The 15,870-nt window shown below is 29.8% G+C and overlaps 1 protein-coding gene across 1 annotated transcript; it reads left to right on the top strand.

Moving 5' to 3' along the window:
- Positions 1-4,316: 4,316 nt before the first annotated feature.
- On the top strand, positions 4,317-6,448 carry LOC134835517 (transcription factor btd). The gene is made up of 5 exons (XM_063850396.1): positions 4,317-4,426; positions 4,731-4,927; positions 5,018-5,358; positions 5,425-5,524; positions 5,593-6,448. Exons 1-5 carry the CDS (start codon positions 4,379-4,381, stop codon positions 6,446-6,448), a joined length of 1,542 nt encoding a protein of 513 aa, XP_063706466.1. The 5' UTR covers positions 4,317-4,378.
- The last annotated feature ends 9,422 nt before the right edge of the window (positions 6,449-15,870 follow it).

The raw sequence follows: 15,870 nt of genomic DNA, 5'->3' as shown, positions 1-15,870 counted from the left end.
AATTACAGACGAAATTCGGTTCGCTCTTTTGATCCTTCAATGTGTTGCGGAATGTTGCACTGACTTGAGGATCTTTGTCGGTACACAGCAGGGGTTTGTCAGCACTTGCAGTTATTTTCTTCTTCTTCGTTCGTTTTGTCTTGAAAAAAAGGTCTTGCAAAAAAAATATCGAACAAATATTGATCAAACATTTACCAATCCCAATTATAATTAATAATAATTATAATTAAACTTCAACGCCGAGTTAACGAATTATTATTACATTTCTTACGTCACCACGAGTCAATCAATCTTTCATAACAATTATATTAATACATACCAATTTAATAACAAATAGACCTTGAAATGTTTGTTACTCAATTTTTTCTGACAGCTACAATTTTGGACCGAAACAAAAGGAAACGATCATCAATTTTCCCTCGGAGGCTTGGAGTAAGTTCAATTTTATAAAAAAACTCTTTTACTTGTTTAAACTTTTTTTTTCACAGATAAAAAGAATTGTTTTCGTCAGTCGAGGTAACTTTTGACCAGAAAAGTCCATAAGTTAATTCTTCGGATACAAAAGGCAAAGTAAGTATTTAGTACGAGACTAAAGAGAGAAAAGAACCATAAATCATCGATAACCAAACAGTATATTCTCTGTTGTGCGATTATTACCAACTTTTCTTCTATCGTCGCATTGAATAGAAAAGCTCCTGCTGCGCGTAAACAACAGTTAACTAGATAATATTTGTTTTGTGTTATGCGTGCCAGTTTTTTTTCGAAAAATTTGAATTTTACGTGAAATATGATTCCTGAAGGCGACTGCTTCTGCTCATAATTACGAGAAATCGCACGACGACACATGTTTTTTATTTCATGTATGTCGCCTTTCCCCGACAGGATTGTAAAAAACTCGAAAAATATAAATCATTTTTCGATCCTTTCGAAAGATTTATTATCTCAATGGTAATTACTTCGTTATAAAAAAAGGATAGACAGAAGACTACCGAAGTCATGTAACTCTTTAATCATAATTAAGTTTAATTTTCATAAAAAAAATACCTCCATGTTCGAAAAAAGGACCTTCAGCTATTTTTTTTAAAACAGAAAAAAAACCACAAACTAATAATAATGAAAGATTATTAGTTTATGGCTGTTCTCTGAAGGGGTTCTTTCCTTTTTTGACCACAAAAAAAAATTATGCATAAAATATTTTAACTTTTGGGAAAAGTCATAATAATCCTTTTTGTTTTGCATTATCAATGGGTGTCAATAAAAGTGTAGAAATATTTATAATAATAACAAACAGAGAGAAAAAAATATGTTTCGAGAAATATTTAGGTAATAGATAATTCCTTTATATGCTGACACAAAAGGATTGGATAAAGACCATGAAATTCGGATAAGTAAAAACATCTTTCCTTTTTTCGACGAAACTGACTAAATAAATATGTACACACAAAAAAAATGAATTTTATAAGATCCGAAACTAATTCCTTAATAGGTTCTCTTTTGATGGACGTTACACGCTATTTCAGCTCGATTTGATTTTACAATAAGGCACGATGACGAAGAATTCATTATTTTGAAGGATATTGGGCACGATTTGGAAGACAATGGAACGGCGTGCGAGTAATTTTTATTCAATTTATTAATTTGGGAGGATTGACCTGTAGAGGAGTTGTGAAGGATGATGAATTTTTCTTATTTGAAGAGCGACAAGTATCAAGGAAGTTTGAAATATGGTAAGTTTTGTTAATTTTTTCCTAAAAAATATTTAAAGTATTTAAAATTTACAGCAAAGATTCAATATATTAAAATAGGAGCTTCAATAAGAGGATCATCTGGTTTGCTTTGATGGGAAAACTCTAGGTTCTATACATCATATCATATTCTGAAGTGACACTGCTGACACAATGCTGCCAATGCGGAAAATACGCACTATCACTAATCCAAAAAATGTAAATCAAAAAGCCATGTATTGAAAAATAATATCTAAAGTAAGAGCTTTGACTTTGAAACTAAGTCTCGTCCCAGTAGATCACACTTTTTGACGAGCCAAAACTTAAGAAACAATGCAAATTTAAAACCATGACAAGAAATACCATACAATGAACAACAATCAGTTTGGTACAGAGATGTCAAAGCAATATAAAACAGACTGTGATAGTATTCAAGAATTTAAAAGAAACGCTTTGAATTATGTTAAAAGTGCAATAAATGTGAATGTTTAAAAGTATACCTTGCCCAAAGCATCGCAAGAAAGACTTGACATCAACAACATCTTTAAAAATCCTCTGAATCTCTTAACAGAAATGATAAAATGGGTTGCACAATGGATCTGTTCGTTGCATATAAGTGCTGAGCTTTTTGGATGAGAAGCTCATTCGCAAAATCTGATCTGATCTGAATGATCTCTACCCAATATGTCGATCTTTATATGTTAGAGACGAGTTCCAAGTTTGACAGAAAGTTCAGTTGGATTACCTCTAATTAATTTTTATGTTTAAATTTTCTTTTTGACTGGACCTCTGTGTTATTCGATCGATTGTTTTACAATCAATGATGATTTTTTCAAGAAGTTGATTTCTGTAAAAAAGAAAACTCAAATTGTTAAAAAAAAAATTGTTTAACAAATTAACAATCCGTTATTGTCAATTATATTCAAAATATCTTGAATATCATGAATATAAGTTGAAAATTTAACCTACATATACTTACATTAGGATCTTGAAATCCGAGGTTGAACCATTCATAACTACCTAACCTATATAAAATAAAAAAGATATCTTACTTATTTTGAAAAAAGTTAATTTTTCACTTTATAAAGAAATTTAATAAACATAATTAGAAAAAAAAACATCAAGATAAAATCAAAATGCGATAAATATCGACTAAAATCTTAATGAAAATCATATCGAATAATCCAAAGATTTAAATTTTAATGCAATTAATTTCATTCAGATGAAATCTGCAAAAAATCATCTTAAGGAAAATATTTCATTACAAAAATTTTACATAAATATACCGTGAAATTCCAAACATTCCTTAAACAGTAAAATTTTTCATACTCCGTGCCACATATGCGAACATAAGTAAACCAGAAAATGTAAGTTCAACCATTATCGTCTTTCAGTTAAAATAAAATGATAATAATAATGTACAAAATAAAAGAGGAAAAAAATAATCATCAAAAACGGTTTTAAGTATAGTATTTTCAAGAGATAATGATATAAATAAAAGAGAAAGAAGCAAAGAGCAAAAAAAACTAAGAGCACGCTTTTCTTGCTGACGAATCTTCATTTGCTACTTTATAATAATAGGGTCTCTGATGCTTTTTTTATATTATTATTTTTTGTTGTTGAGCAAGTAAATAAACGGTAATGTGTGAGATTGTAATGTTATGGATTTAAGTAAATTAACCCTGAGCTCTGTTCTGGATAAGTTTATCAACATTGCATATTTTTGCGCAATTGTATGTGTTTGTGTTTGTGTGTGAATCAAATGAAAATTAAATACCTACAAGAGATTATCGAGAGTAATAATTATGCCACGCCTAGCATTAATTTTCATTGGACCATCTTGCACACACTTTCACATCAATTGCGCGCACAGTACCGATTCCTCACACACACACACACTCCGATCATCGTCATCTCTTCTTTACTTTGAAATTTCTATTAAAAGTCGCTTCTACTCTTCTCTATAATCACAACGCATGTCAGAGATGCCCGAAATTCCGTATATGTAGTGTACAGCATAATGAAAGGATCGCTTCTAGCCCGATGTTGATGTAGTGGTAAAAATAAATATGTATCACCATAGTATTAAATACATGTTACACACCATACTATTATAAAATACTTTTCTTTTTCCCCAGTGTGTATGAGGCGTTGCGTGTACGTGTGTGTATGAGTATGTGTGTGCGTTCATATACAATATAACACACGAGGACGACAGTCTTAACAAAAATAAAATCAAAATCGATTTAGTTTGATTTTGTCTGTCGTAAATGCTATATAGATAAATACTGCTTTGTAGTGAAAAAAAAGTCTACATGTCGTTACACCACATAACATATATTTTAAAATAATAATTATAGAGATTATTCGAGACTTATTACTTACTTATTATTACTACTTTGTTAATATCTGTGATTAAATGATGCGTTTTTATAATAAAACGTTCGACAACAATTTTTCTGTCTCGCAACTATAATTAACGTGATTTTCGTTACAAATATCATTCCTTAAAAAAAAAATATTTTTTAAATTTTTTTTGGAAAAAAAAGTGAAATTATTAAATTTGTGAAAAAATAAAAAAATATAATTTACAAAAAAAAAAAACTAAATGAAAAATTAAAACTGTTGAAAAAATTATTTAAAAAAAAATATAAATGAGTTCTGCTGGATATTTACAACTTCCGCAATATCAAACTTCAAAGGTACATAAAATTTTAGAAAAATAAAAATAAAAAAATATTTTAAAATAATTAAAAAAAAAAAAAATTAAAAAACAATTTTTAAAAATTTTATTTAAAAAAATTAAATAAAAATTTTAAAAAAATTTAAATAAATAAAAAATTATTTAAAATTAAAATTTAAAAAAATATTTATTTAAAATAAAATAAATAAAAAACAAAAAAAAATATTTATTTTATAAAAATAAAATAAATTTTAGTGAAAAAGTGAAAAATCATAATTAAAAATCTAAAATTATTTTTTTTTTATTTGAAAAAATTTAAACAGATGCCTACCTTGAATATTCTGCCATACCAATATCCTCCTCAGCCATCATCTGTTGGTTCAATCGGATGTTCTACAGGCTCCGCAAGCATCTCACCAACACAATCTATTCCCTCAACTGGAAATGCAAGTCCTGATGTCTCAACTTCATCCACTTATAGTTATCCCGGATTTCCTCATTCTTTGGATATTTCATCAAGGTTAGTTAAAAATTTCGTATTTCCTTAAAAAAAAAAAATTAAAAATTTTTAAGAAAAATTTTAAACAAAAAAAAAATTAAAAATTTTCAGACAATCAATGCACTTTTCCTACCCGCAATATCACGGAAACAGCTATTACGATCACAATTCGTGGTTCACGCCAACCGAAACCGCAAATCCCTTTTACCAAAGTTGGCATCACAACGACACGTATCACAACTTGAAGCTCGAGGAGTATTCTTTACCGCCGCAAGTTGCACGTCGGTGTGCTCGTTGTACCTGCCCGAATTGCATTAATGAGCTTTCGGGACTCCCGCCGGTTGTCGGACCCGATGAAAAGGGAAAGCGGCAACATTTGTGTCATATCCCGGGATGCGAAAAGGTTTACGGCAAAACTTCTCATTTGAAGGCGCATTTGAGATGGCATACAGGTAAAATTTTAATTGAATTTTTTAAAAAAATAAAATTTAATTTTTTTATTTAATTTTTTTTTTTAGGAGAACGTCCTTTTTCTTGCAAATGGTTATTTTGTGGAAAACGCTTCACTCGTAGTGATGAGTTGCAGAGACATTTTCGAACTCATACCGGAGAAAAAAGGTAAAAAATTTAATTTTTTAAATTTTTTTGTGTGATTTTAATTTTTTTCAAAATTTTTGAATGATTAGATTCACGTGTCAAACGTGCAGTAAGAAATTTATGCGAAGCGATCACTTGGCTAAGCACATAAAAACGCACGAGAACAAAGTAAAACGTAGCAATAATAGCAAATCGGGCGCCAAAGAAAGCAAAAAGAACGTCAAAGAAGACGAGCAGGTCGTTAGTGCCAGTGATATCGTAATCAAGAAGGAAAAGGAGGACATGTCGAGCTGTACAATTGCGAATAATAACAATAATGATAGGTCAATTTGTGACATAAATGCAGAGAAGAAAAATCAAGAGCAATTTTTGGCACCAAATTACACATCTCCGTACACATCCGCCGCATATTCGTCGAATTTCCAAGCAGCATCATCCTCCCCTTCAAATAATCTGGGAACTAATCACAACAATAATAACAATTTTTCGCCACTTCTTACCGAAAGTGACACGAAAAATATGTTTCCCTCATACAATTCGTCCGCTTCAATGTCGACATCTTCGTTCAACAACACCTATAATCAGTCCCGGGCATCGTTAAGTCCATCCACGTATGCGACAAACAGCAGCTTAAGTCATAACAGTCATTTCCTTTCGCCCGCTTCGGCAACAACGACAACATCCGCCGCAGCAACGACGCCTCAAAACAGCTATCACAGTTACTTTAACGACGCAAATCCGTACTCGGCAACCCATTATCAGCATCATCATGCGGCGCATCACCAAACTAAAAGTCCGTATCATCAAACTCTCAATAACAACTCTTATTACATGACAAATATCACAATTAATCAACTCAGTCCGTTGGCGAGCCCAAATGCGACACGACCTCTCAATAGCACGAATCCAACCTCCTTCGCTGCGCCGTTACATCTCTCAAGGTAGGAAGGAAATTTTTACGTTTCACTCAAATTTAACTTAAATTAACAAACTCAGAGATTATTATGTGCCATTATAACTTACAAAACAGACGACACACAAAGCAATCGAAAAATTTGAACCTCAATATGCTCAATAATAAAAATGAAAAAAAAATATTTTAACGAAAAATTTTCAATTGTAAAATGTTTTAATAAATGTATGAAAGTGTATTATTTATGTGTAAAGTAGTTGTAAATTTTAGTGAAAATTGTAAGAAAATGTAAACGAATAAGTACAAAAAAAACTTAAAATTTGTCTAAATTTAACATTTTATGTCAAGAAATTATATTAATAGATTGAATCCTATTAAAAATTATTATTATTATTATTCAATAAAGTTAGATTAAAATCTATTCTATATGGTCAAGTAAGTTGTTTCGATTATTAATTTAATTTTTTTTATTTTTCAATTGATTATTCACGTGATTCAGTTCAAGGCGTTTTGTTATAGGTTTGAGATAAAAAGGTGAGTCAGTTTCCGTTGGAATTTTATTACATTCATTTAATTTTTTTATATGCGAAATAAATTCATTGTTGTGAACTTAGAGGGATTTATTAAAGTATAATTTTTTTTTTATTTTTTTATTTGTTTGAAAAAATTTTTAAGAGGTCATAAATAATAATTTTTTAAAAAAAAATTTATTTAAATTTTTAAATTAAAAAAAAATAAAATTTTATTTTTTTTTAAATTTTCAAAAATTTTTTTTTTAAATTTATTTTTTTTATGTTTAATTTGAAAATTTTAATCATTAAGAAAAAAAATTAATCAATATTAAAATTCAGTGAAAAATAGTTAAATTTTATTGAAATTAGTTGAATAAGAAGACATTCGAAAAAAAAAACCAAATTATTTTTAAACTTTTTAGTTTAAAATAAACGAAATTTGCAAAAAATAATATGAATAAAAATTTTAAAATGTCAATTCATTAAATGTCAGTTCATTTATTTTGATTTTTTTTACAAATTAAAAGCAAAATGAATATTTTTAAATTATATCATAAAATTGAAAAATAATTTTATAATTTTATTAAAAAAGTTGAAAAATTAGATTTTCTTGAAAAAAAAATTATTTTTGAACAAAATATTAAAATTTGGAAAAAATAATTTCAAAAAAAATCTCAATTCAAAAATTGCTGTTAAAAATTTGAAAATCGCTTATGGCTAATTCAAACTTAAATTTGATAAAAAATTTTACTTATTTTGAGAATTTTTGCAAATTTTAGTAAAATAAATAATTTAATAGAATGAATTGAATTATTTATATGAAAAAGCTTTTTTTATAAATTGATTCGAAAAAAAAATTATTAAAAAATTTTCAACTTTAATTACTATAATGTTTCGAAAAATTTTAAAAAAATTTCTAAAATCTAAAATTTTTTAAAAATTTAAATAGAAAATTAGAATAAAAAGTACTTTAGTCATTTCAACACTTCAAACACTTTTTTTTATCAAAAACTTCCGTTTCCTCCTGAAACGCTTCTCATCGCATCCTTTTAATTCAACCAAGTAATTTCTCCGACATGGATCTCTTCGAAGTTTCTTCTTACCTCCAACTCCTCTTAACAATTTTCCTGACTTCCATCATCATTTTCACTTCTTTCTACTACCACAAACTCCGAGAATCCAAATTATCCGTTATCGCAAGTCTCACAGATCAGTTACGAAGCAAAAAACTCTTCATCGATCAAGCAACTGCTGCTGCGGAATACGACACTTATGACAACATCAATACCCCGAAAATCCCGAATGATCAATATGATCATCTGCAGTTCAAGTGAAATGACGTCGCTGGCGCCTCGTTGTCCCTTTTTCTGCCGCTCCGAACAAAGTGAAGTAATTTTCTATTCAAATACTTTGATCGGTTAAATGTATTTTTGACAGCAATCTACTTAACTCTGGCGCAAATCGATGAAAAAAAAATAAAGTATAAAAGGGGAGAAATATTTAAATTGATCAGCGTTTCATTTAAGGTAGCAAGCAGCTCCTTACAAAATGCAGCGTCATCCAAGTCGCCGTCTGCGGATGCTTAAATCTGATGATACGATACTAATATAAATCAATAATTGACAATTTTGTATCGTAACTGTAATTATATCATCATTATTTAGTGGCAAAAGAAGAAAAAAAAACGCTTTTACTTGTACCGACAACCGAGAGCATGACGAGCAACGTTGATGAACAACCAGGTCATTATCGACTTTGTATCGATTAGTACGAGTTAATGTTCAAAAAAATTATTTTTCGGTAAATATTTTTACCTCTTCTTGATGTTGATCTATTTTTTTTTCTCCGTGCACTTGACGTCGTGTTCGATTAGGCTGATCATCAATTTTTACGTCTTTTCGTTTCATCTTCTTCTCACATCTGCTCGTTTCGGGCCCATCCTAGTTTAGGAAAGAAGAAATTCTATTGTTTATCACTTCTTCTAACACATTCGATGCCTATAATGAAGGTAAGGTGTTTTTTTTTGTCGAACAATAAAACACAAAAGCACATTTGAATCGGCAATATCAGACACGTACCTTAATGGTTCTCTGGTTTGGTTTGATGGCTAAGTGTACCGAATTATGGCGCCACTGTCTTGCGTTACGGTTGTCTCGTTGATTTTTGTTGTTGATGAACGCACAATAGCGCATCCGATGTAGCAAAAGAAATGCTAAATAATAATAAATAAAGGCGCATGAGAAAAAATATTTAATAAATTAACCGATTATTACTTTTTTTTTTGTTAAAGGGCGCTTTCTTTTTTTATTTTTTAAAAAAAAGTAATAAAAAAAATAAAACAAAAGCAATAAATTTCAATATTGAGTAGCTTTCAATATTGATACTAATTTATTACGAATTAGAAAAAATATAAAAAAAGCCGCCTGCCAACTTCTAAAAAAAAGGGAAAAGTGCATAAAAATAAATAATATTTTTGAATTATTACTTTGCCTACCACGATGATCCTGATATTTGTACAAAAATTAAAAAATATTTTCTGGAACTAATTAACGGTTAAACAGCGGCGGCGACGACGACGTCACACCTGTAAAAAAAAGTCTAGTCCTGCGATGGGAAAACATAATAAACTCATCATCATCGTTAATGTTTGAATAAATGATGAATGGAAATATTCAGGTCGTTAAATAATGAAATAAGGCAAAATATTGAAAATTCATGCAACTTAATTGAATTGAATTATATCGAAATATATTGAAATTAATGTTGTATTATCACGCGTAAAAGTAGTAATCACTCGACTCAAATAAAAAAATGCTCGAAGCAAATATTTTCGTAGAAGACACACTTTCTCACCAATCATCACGGCGCTATTGTTTGGATCGTTACACAAATCAATAAGTGCCTAATTTGAGCTTTGTTTCGTAGTTGTTATAAGACACCCCTTTTTTCAAACCATATAAGGCCAATGCTCAATTATTTAGATACGAACTCAAAGAAAGAAAACTTTAATGAAGTCATAATCCTTTCGCTTCTTTTTTTCAATTTGAAAGTCGTTACTGTATCATTATCGTGAGTTTTGATTAAAATTAGCTGGATATTGAGACGTTTTGTTGCGTCGGTTCGTCAAACTTCATTGATCACAGATTTTATGCGATTACAAAGGCAAATGAAGTCATCCATCCGTGTAGTGTGAAAAGTTTTTGTTTTGCAGGGGGAGCGTTTCTTATGCGAAATGATAGTAAAATTCAAACTTTTTGAAAAATCATGAATTTTACGGTATATATCATAAATTTACAGATGATGTAAAAAAAAATCAAAAAATTTTAATTTTTTTTTAAATTTAAAAAAAAAATTAAAATTCTTTTTAAATTTAAAAAAAAAACTAAATTTTAAAATTTTATTAATAAAGAAAAAAATTTTATCAATGTAAAAATTCAGTGAAAAATAGTTAAAAATTTAATTAATTGAAAAATAAGATTTTCTTGAAAAAAAAAAATTTTTTAAACAAAACTTGAAATTGAGAAAAAATCATCTGAAAAAGAGTTTGAAAATGTCAATTTAGAAAGTTAACGTTAAAAAATTTGAAAATCACTCTTTGCTAATTCAAAGTTAAATTTGAAAAGATCTGTGCGATGCGAAGAATTTTACGGGTATATAGGTCGATAATTTACAGATGATGTTGACCAATCAGATTTTTTTTCGTTATGGAGTTCTATGATCTTTGTTTTGTCATTTAGGGCGACGAAAAATGAATTTCACATACATTTTCAAGTTCTCTAAAAATTCTTTTGAGTCAGTCGATGGTGTTACTACTCGCTTCATTTTGTTGTATTCATTCAATCCTCTGTAAAAATTGAGGTCTGCTTTCGTCAGATAGTTTGGCAATCTAAAATCGTTTCTTCTTCAAAGGTCGTAAGGTTGTGATTCGCCCATCATTGTCAATTTTTCTGTCAAGTATTCCGGGAGCAGATCATTCTTGGCTTTGTCGATAAGTTTCAGAGCGTTAAAGTAAACTCTTTGCTTCACGTCAAGTAATTTCGCATCATTAAATTTAACCTCAAAATCTCAGTCTCTGTTTGTTTGGACCCTAAAATTAATCAAATTAGATAAATATGAAAAAATATTTACAAAAAAAACTTACCTTCCTTCTTCATTTCAGTTATACATCTCAAGAAGCCCGAAAATGCTAAAAACCTGAAAAAAAAATAAAATGTTAATAAAATCCAAAAATTTAAGCAATTCAAAAAATATGCGATACAGAAATTTTTCACAATAACCACGCGTTAAAAAATCGCGCGAGGGGTGAAAAGCATTTCAATACTTTGAATTCCTCACATAACTAACGACTAATTTATGGGCATTGATGAACTCCGTAACACAGAAGAAAATCCCATTGATGTATTTCCATGTTGACTCAAAGACACATGCGATTGCCACGTGTCGCTTCCTCTATTTATCCACACATTATAACGATGTGATAATCTGAATGACTAAATTTTTGAAATAATTTCAATGAATGAAAATGTTGTTTCTGATGATTAATAACCCCGAATAAATAAAAATCGACTACTGCTCATTGTTACGTAATTTAATGGTCAAAATTGCGGCTCCATCAATGAACCTCTCCGATGAAGCTATCCCGAACAAACATGCCGAAATGTAATTTTATGTTAATGAAGATGGAAAAAGATAAATCTTAATCATCATCATGATGACGACGATATAAACGAGAGAGATGAAGAGATATTGAGAAGGGAAAGAGTCAAATTCTTCTCAAATATCTCAAACAACACAACAAATCATCAAAGGAATGCTAATCAATTTCAAAAGGGGGCGTCAACTCTCTTTACACTTTTAAATTTAGTGTGTGTCTATAACTCTTTTATTTGTTTATTTATTTTTGGCTTTATTGTCTCTTTTTCATAGTTTGTCGCCTTTTAATACTCAAAATGGGGCGAATGAGACTTGTAGCTGTCACTCAAACATTTTTTATTAGTTGTTATGATGATATTGGAAAAAGGCAGAATTGTTGACAGAGATAAACAAACAAAGACAGTGGGAATTATTTTTTCATTGAAAAAAAAAATCTAATGAATGACAAACAATTATACATCCATGACTTGCGATGAATGAAAAAACAAAAAAAAAATCTGCATTTACATGAATTTTCTACAAATTCAACAAAAATGCCATTCTCTCCAACTCGCGTTTGGCATTTGACATGTCGATGTCGAGTCTATCAGTTGTGCATATAAATAAATATAAACTCTACTTACAATAATAAACACAGGCATGAATAAAACATACGATGCTAGATTTATGGAAAACAGACTTCGTCAGTTGTTGTGCGAAATTTTCCTATAGATAGAATGCGAAATGATACAAGTTGCGGGGACTACGGTGCTTGCTTGAGTGGTGCACTTCAAGTAAAGTGATTTATAGGATAAACACGCCTACATTTAGTCATAGATGTATCCATTTATTGTGTTTTGTATGGTTTTTAGAGAGGAAAATTTCCGTTTTTTCTTTTCTTTTCTTCAACGTTCCAAACATTTGCTTATCTGCCGAGATCGCGTTCCTGTTTTTTATACATGTTACAATCGCTAATGAAAAAAAAAATAGAGAAAAGTTAAAAAGGAATTTCAATTTATTTATTTCTTGTAGAAAAATGTGCAAATTGAAAGGAATTTTTTTTCTAAAATTTCTTTAAAGTCCATTCATGAGAGTTCCCCTCTATTTCCTCGTGTTCCATTCCCCATTGAGAAAGACAGAAAAAGAAAAGTGGAAATAAATCCACTGACTATCATTAATGGTAAATAAAAATAATATTGTCTGAATTATAAGATCAAAATAAAACGCCCACTACTCGAGAAATTTATTACCTTGCTAGATTTCCTCTATGCTCTGTGCGTTGTATTTCCACTCGGTCGTAATGTTTTTTTTTTCGGTTAGATTTTATTTGCCACAACAATATTAAACATCACCCCAATTCACTTTATTTTCTTCTCTCTTTTTTTATTTAGATGTTTATGTAGACCCCTACATCGAACCAGCAGCAAACAAAACCCAAAAGCATGGAAAAACAAGAAAAATTGTTAAGTTATAAAATAAAAGCATTTTGGAATACTAACTAAATGAAATACTCAGTTTAATGCCATTTGGTGTTATATGTTAATCCACATAAATAAAAGTGAGGAGGGTATTGAGCAGACCCTTGGGGAGAATCAAAACACTCATGAATAACAAAAACAACGAACAAATTTGACGGAGACGGTTAGTTAGTTATTTAGTGTCAGAAGTGATTCCAATTAAAATATCGAATGTAATTGACCCCGAAGTCGACCTATTTGCCATCTTATTTAAATATACATTTTTTTTTTCATTTAATGTGCAAAAAGAAACCTCTATAATTGATTTTGAAAAAAAAACTCAATTGATGGTTTGGCTAAAAACACAACTGTTCGAGGAACGTTCCAACTACTGTTCTGTTAAGTTAAAGTATAGTAGGTAAGTATCGATTGCTTTTTTTCTGTGCTACTGTTCAGATAACATTATTTGGATTCAGTTCATTATATTATTATACAGTAGAGTCAAGCATTGATTGAGAACAACTAACGTGCTGCTCATTTATATACAAATTCTACAGGGGGTTTCAAGAATTTTTTCAATGGTGTTCAGTTACCTAAGTTTAGATATTTTTTGTATAAGAAAAAACTCTTAAGCTAAATGAACTGAACTTATTAATTTTTAAATCATATAACAAAGAAATTTTTTCGTTACAGAGAGCAAAGTCCCTTTAAATGAATTGAGAATAGATTTTCAAAAATCGAAAGTAAGAAATGAAGGAAGAAGGCTCAGTCGAAGCATTTAATAGCATCATCGAAAGCATTTAACCAGGTATCATAATTATAATACTATATTTTTTTCAGAACTTTAGTTCGAGGACAAATCAGATAGATGACAAACCACAAACTTAAAGGAAGATGTTGATCAAAAGTTGTAACAATCTTAACAAAGCTTTATTACGGCATTTTACGCACTTTTACTGAATTTTTAAAGTATTTGGGCAATATAATTTATAATAGGAGGCAACAATCAAAAGCTTATAACATAGTCTGCCTACGCGAAACCCGGTCAGCTGCAGTGAGTTTTTGGTGAGCCTTTTATCGCCTTTACTTCAAGACATTCGAGGGAATTCGCCCTGCGTAAATATAAAGAAAGAAAAGCTCAAGTCCAAAGAAAAGAAACACTTATTATGATGATCTAAGAGCCATCCTTGAATAAAAAAATACATGTGTCGAAGACTATATGGTAATTTCTCAAATTATCATCAACGCAAGAAGAAGTTTAAAATTTCATGATATCTGGTCAATAAGTAAAATAAGAAAATTCAAAAGAAATTAAGAATTTAGAAAAGTTTCAAAAATAAGTTTATATCGGAAATTAAGATGTTTTCAATAATAAAATATTGTTAAGAGGATTAATATTATTGACAACTTAAAAAAAATCGAGCAAAAAAATTCTCGATCGAAAGACACATTGAACTCCCTGTACAATAATAACATGACGATATAGAGAGAAATGTTTTCAGTAAAGTGAACCAGATGGTTGATTATATAGCAAGCAGTTAGGTTTTCTATGAAGCATCATCGTCATTATATCCATTATGATTTAATTCAGGCGTTGCGTTTATATCATTCGAACGGCATAACGAGGAAGAAGAGCTATTGGCTCGAACGACAAAAAAGGAAGAAACATCTTGTGGCTTGAGTGACTTTGCCGCGGCGTGCTTAGCTTTCATAACACCATTAATGAGTTTACAGAAGTTGAAGAGTTTACATTCTTCCACGTCATGTCAATAAAATGTTTATCTAGAACAACATTATGCCGAGCATGAACACGACGCACGATGATGATACAGATCTTTTAATGAAACTTTGTGTTTTTTTTTTTTTGTAATTCTCTTTGCTTTCATTAATGTACATGTATTGCGCTTCCATTTAAACTTGAACAAACTATACAATATTAATTACATCAAAAAGCCTGTGTGTAATAAGAAATAGCTTCTGATGACGAACACGACGACGATGCGTCGTACAATTTCATTACAAAACTCATTTCGTTAATGGCTCACATATTTTAATTGATTTAATCAAAACACATATAGAGTTTAATGAAAAGCGACTCCGTTCCGTATTTATTAATTTTTCGTGTTGTAAAAAAAGCTTTTAATGGCGATCAGCAGCAATCAAGATCTTCTTCTCTTTCTCCGTTTTTTTTATACTTTAAAAAAATAAATAAATAATTATTTCTCTTAAAAGCCGTTCGATCACCAATAAAAGAGAAGAACAAAAAAGATCAATAAACAAGGACCGTGTGACCAAATTAATAACGAAACATTTATCTATGAAATCTACAAAGGAACCATATTTTATCCTCAAAATAAATTTTGTTCCCTTGAACCTTGATCAGAACGTATAAGAAAAAAAAAATGCAATATTTATAAATAAAATAAAAATAAAATATGAAAGAAAGACAAACGGATGAACGTTATAATTACAAGGTGCAAAATTATAAAAAAAAAGTTTCATATATATACATAAATGGCATGGATGGAGATTGGTGATGCATAATTCATGCTCGCATTGCAAACGAAGAGCAAAACTTTTTTCTCACGATCCGAAAGGCGCCCTTGACAAAGCAAAACAACATTAGATGCGCGAGAGACAGGATACATGATCGACGAGACCTGCTTGATTTTTCACCGATGTTGATGCGAAACGCAGTCGAAAAAGGAAATCACAACTTTAATTAAAAATTTAATAATTTTTGTTGATCGTTTCTAACATTTTCTTTTGTCTTTGTGGTTATTTTTATTTTGGTTGCGCTTTAATTTTCGCTCCAAGCCACGCAGAAAATCCCCAACAAAACGTCAGTAAATT

This window comes from Culicoides brevitarsis, chromosome 3 (genome assembly GCF_036172545.1).
Source record: "Culicoides brevitarsis isolate CSIRO-B50_1 chromosome 3, AGI_CSIRO_Cbre_v1, whole genome shotgun sequence".
Lineage (NCBI taxonomy): Eukaryota > Metazoa > Arthropoda > Insecta > Diptera > Ceratopogonidae > Culicoides > Culicoides brevitarsis.
The sequence above is the reverse complement of the archived record's forward strand: the minus strand, read 5'-3'. Positions and strand labels throughout refer to the sequence as shown.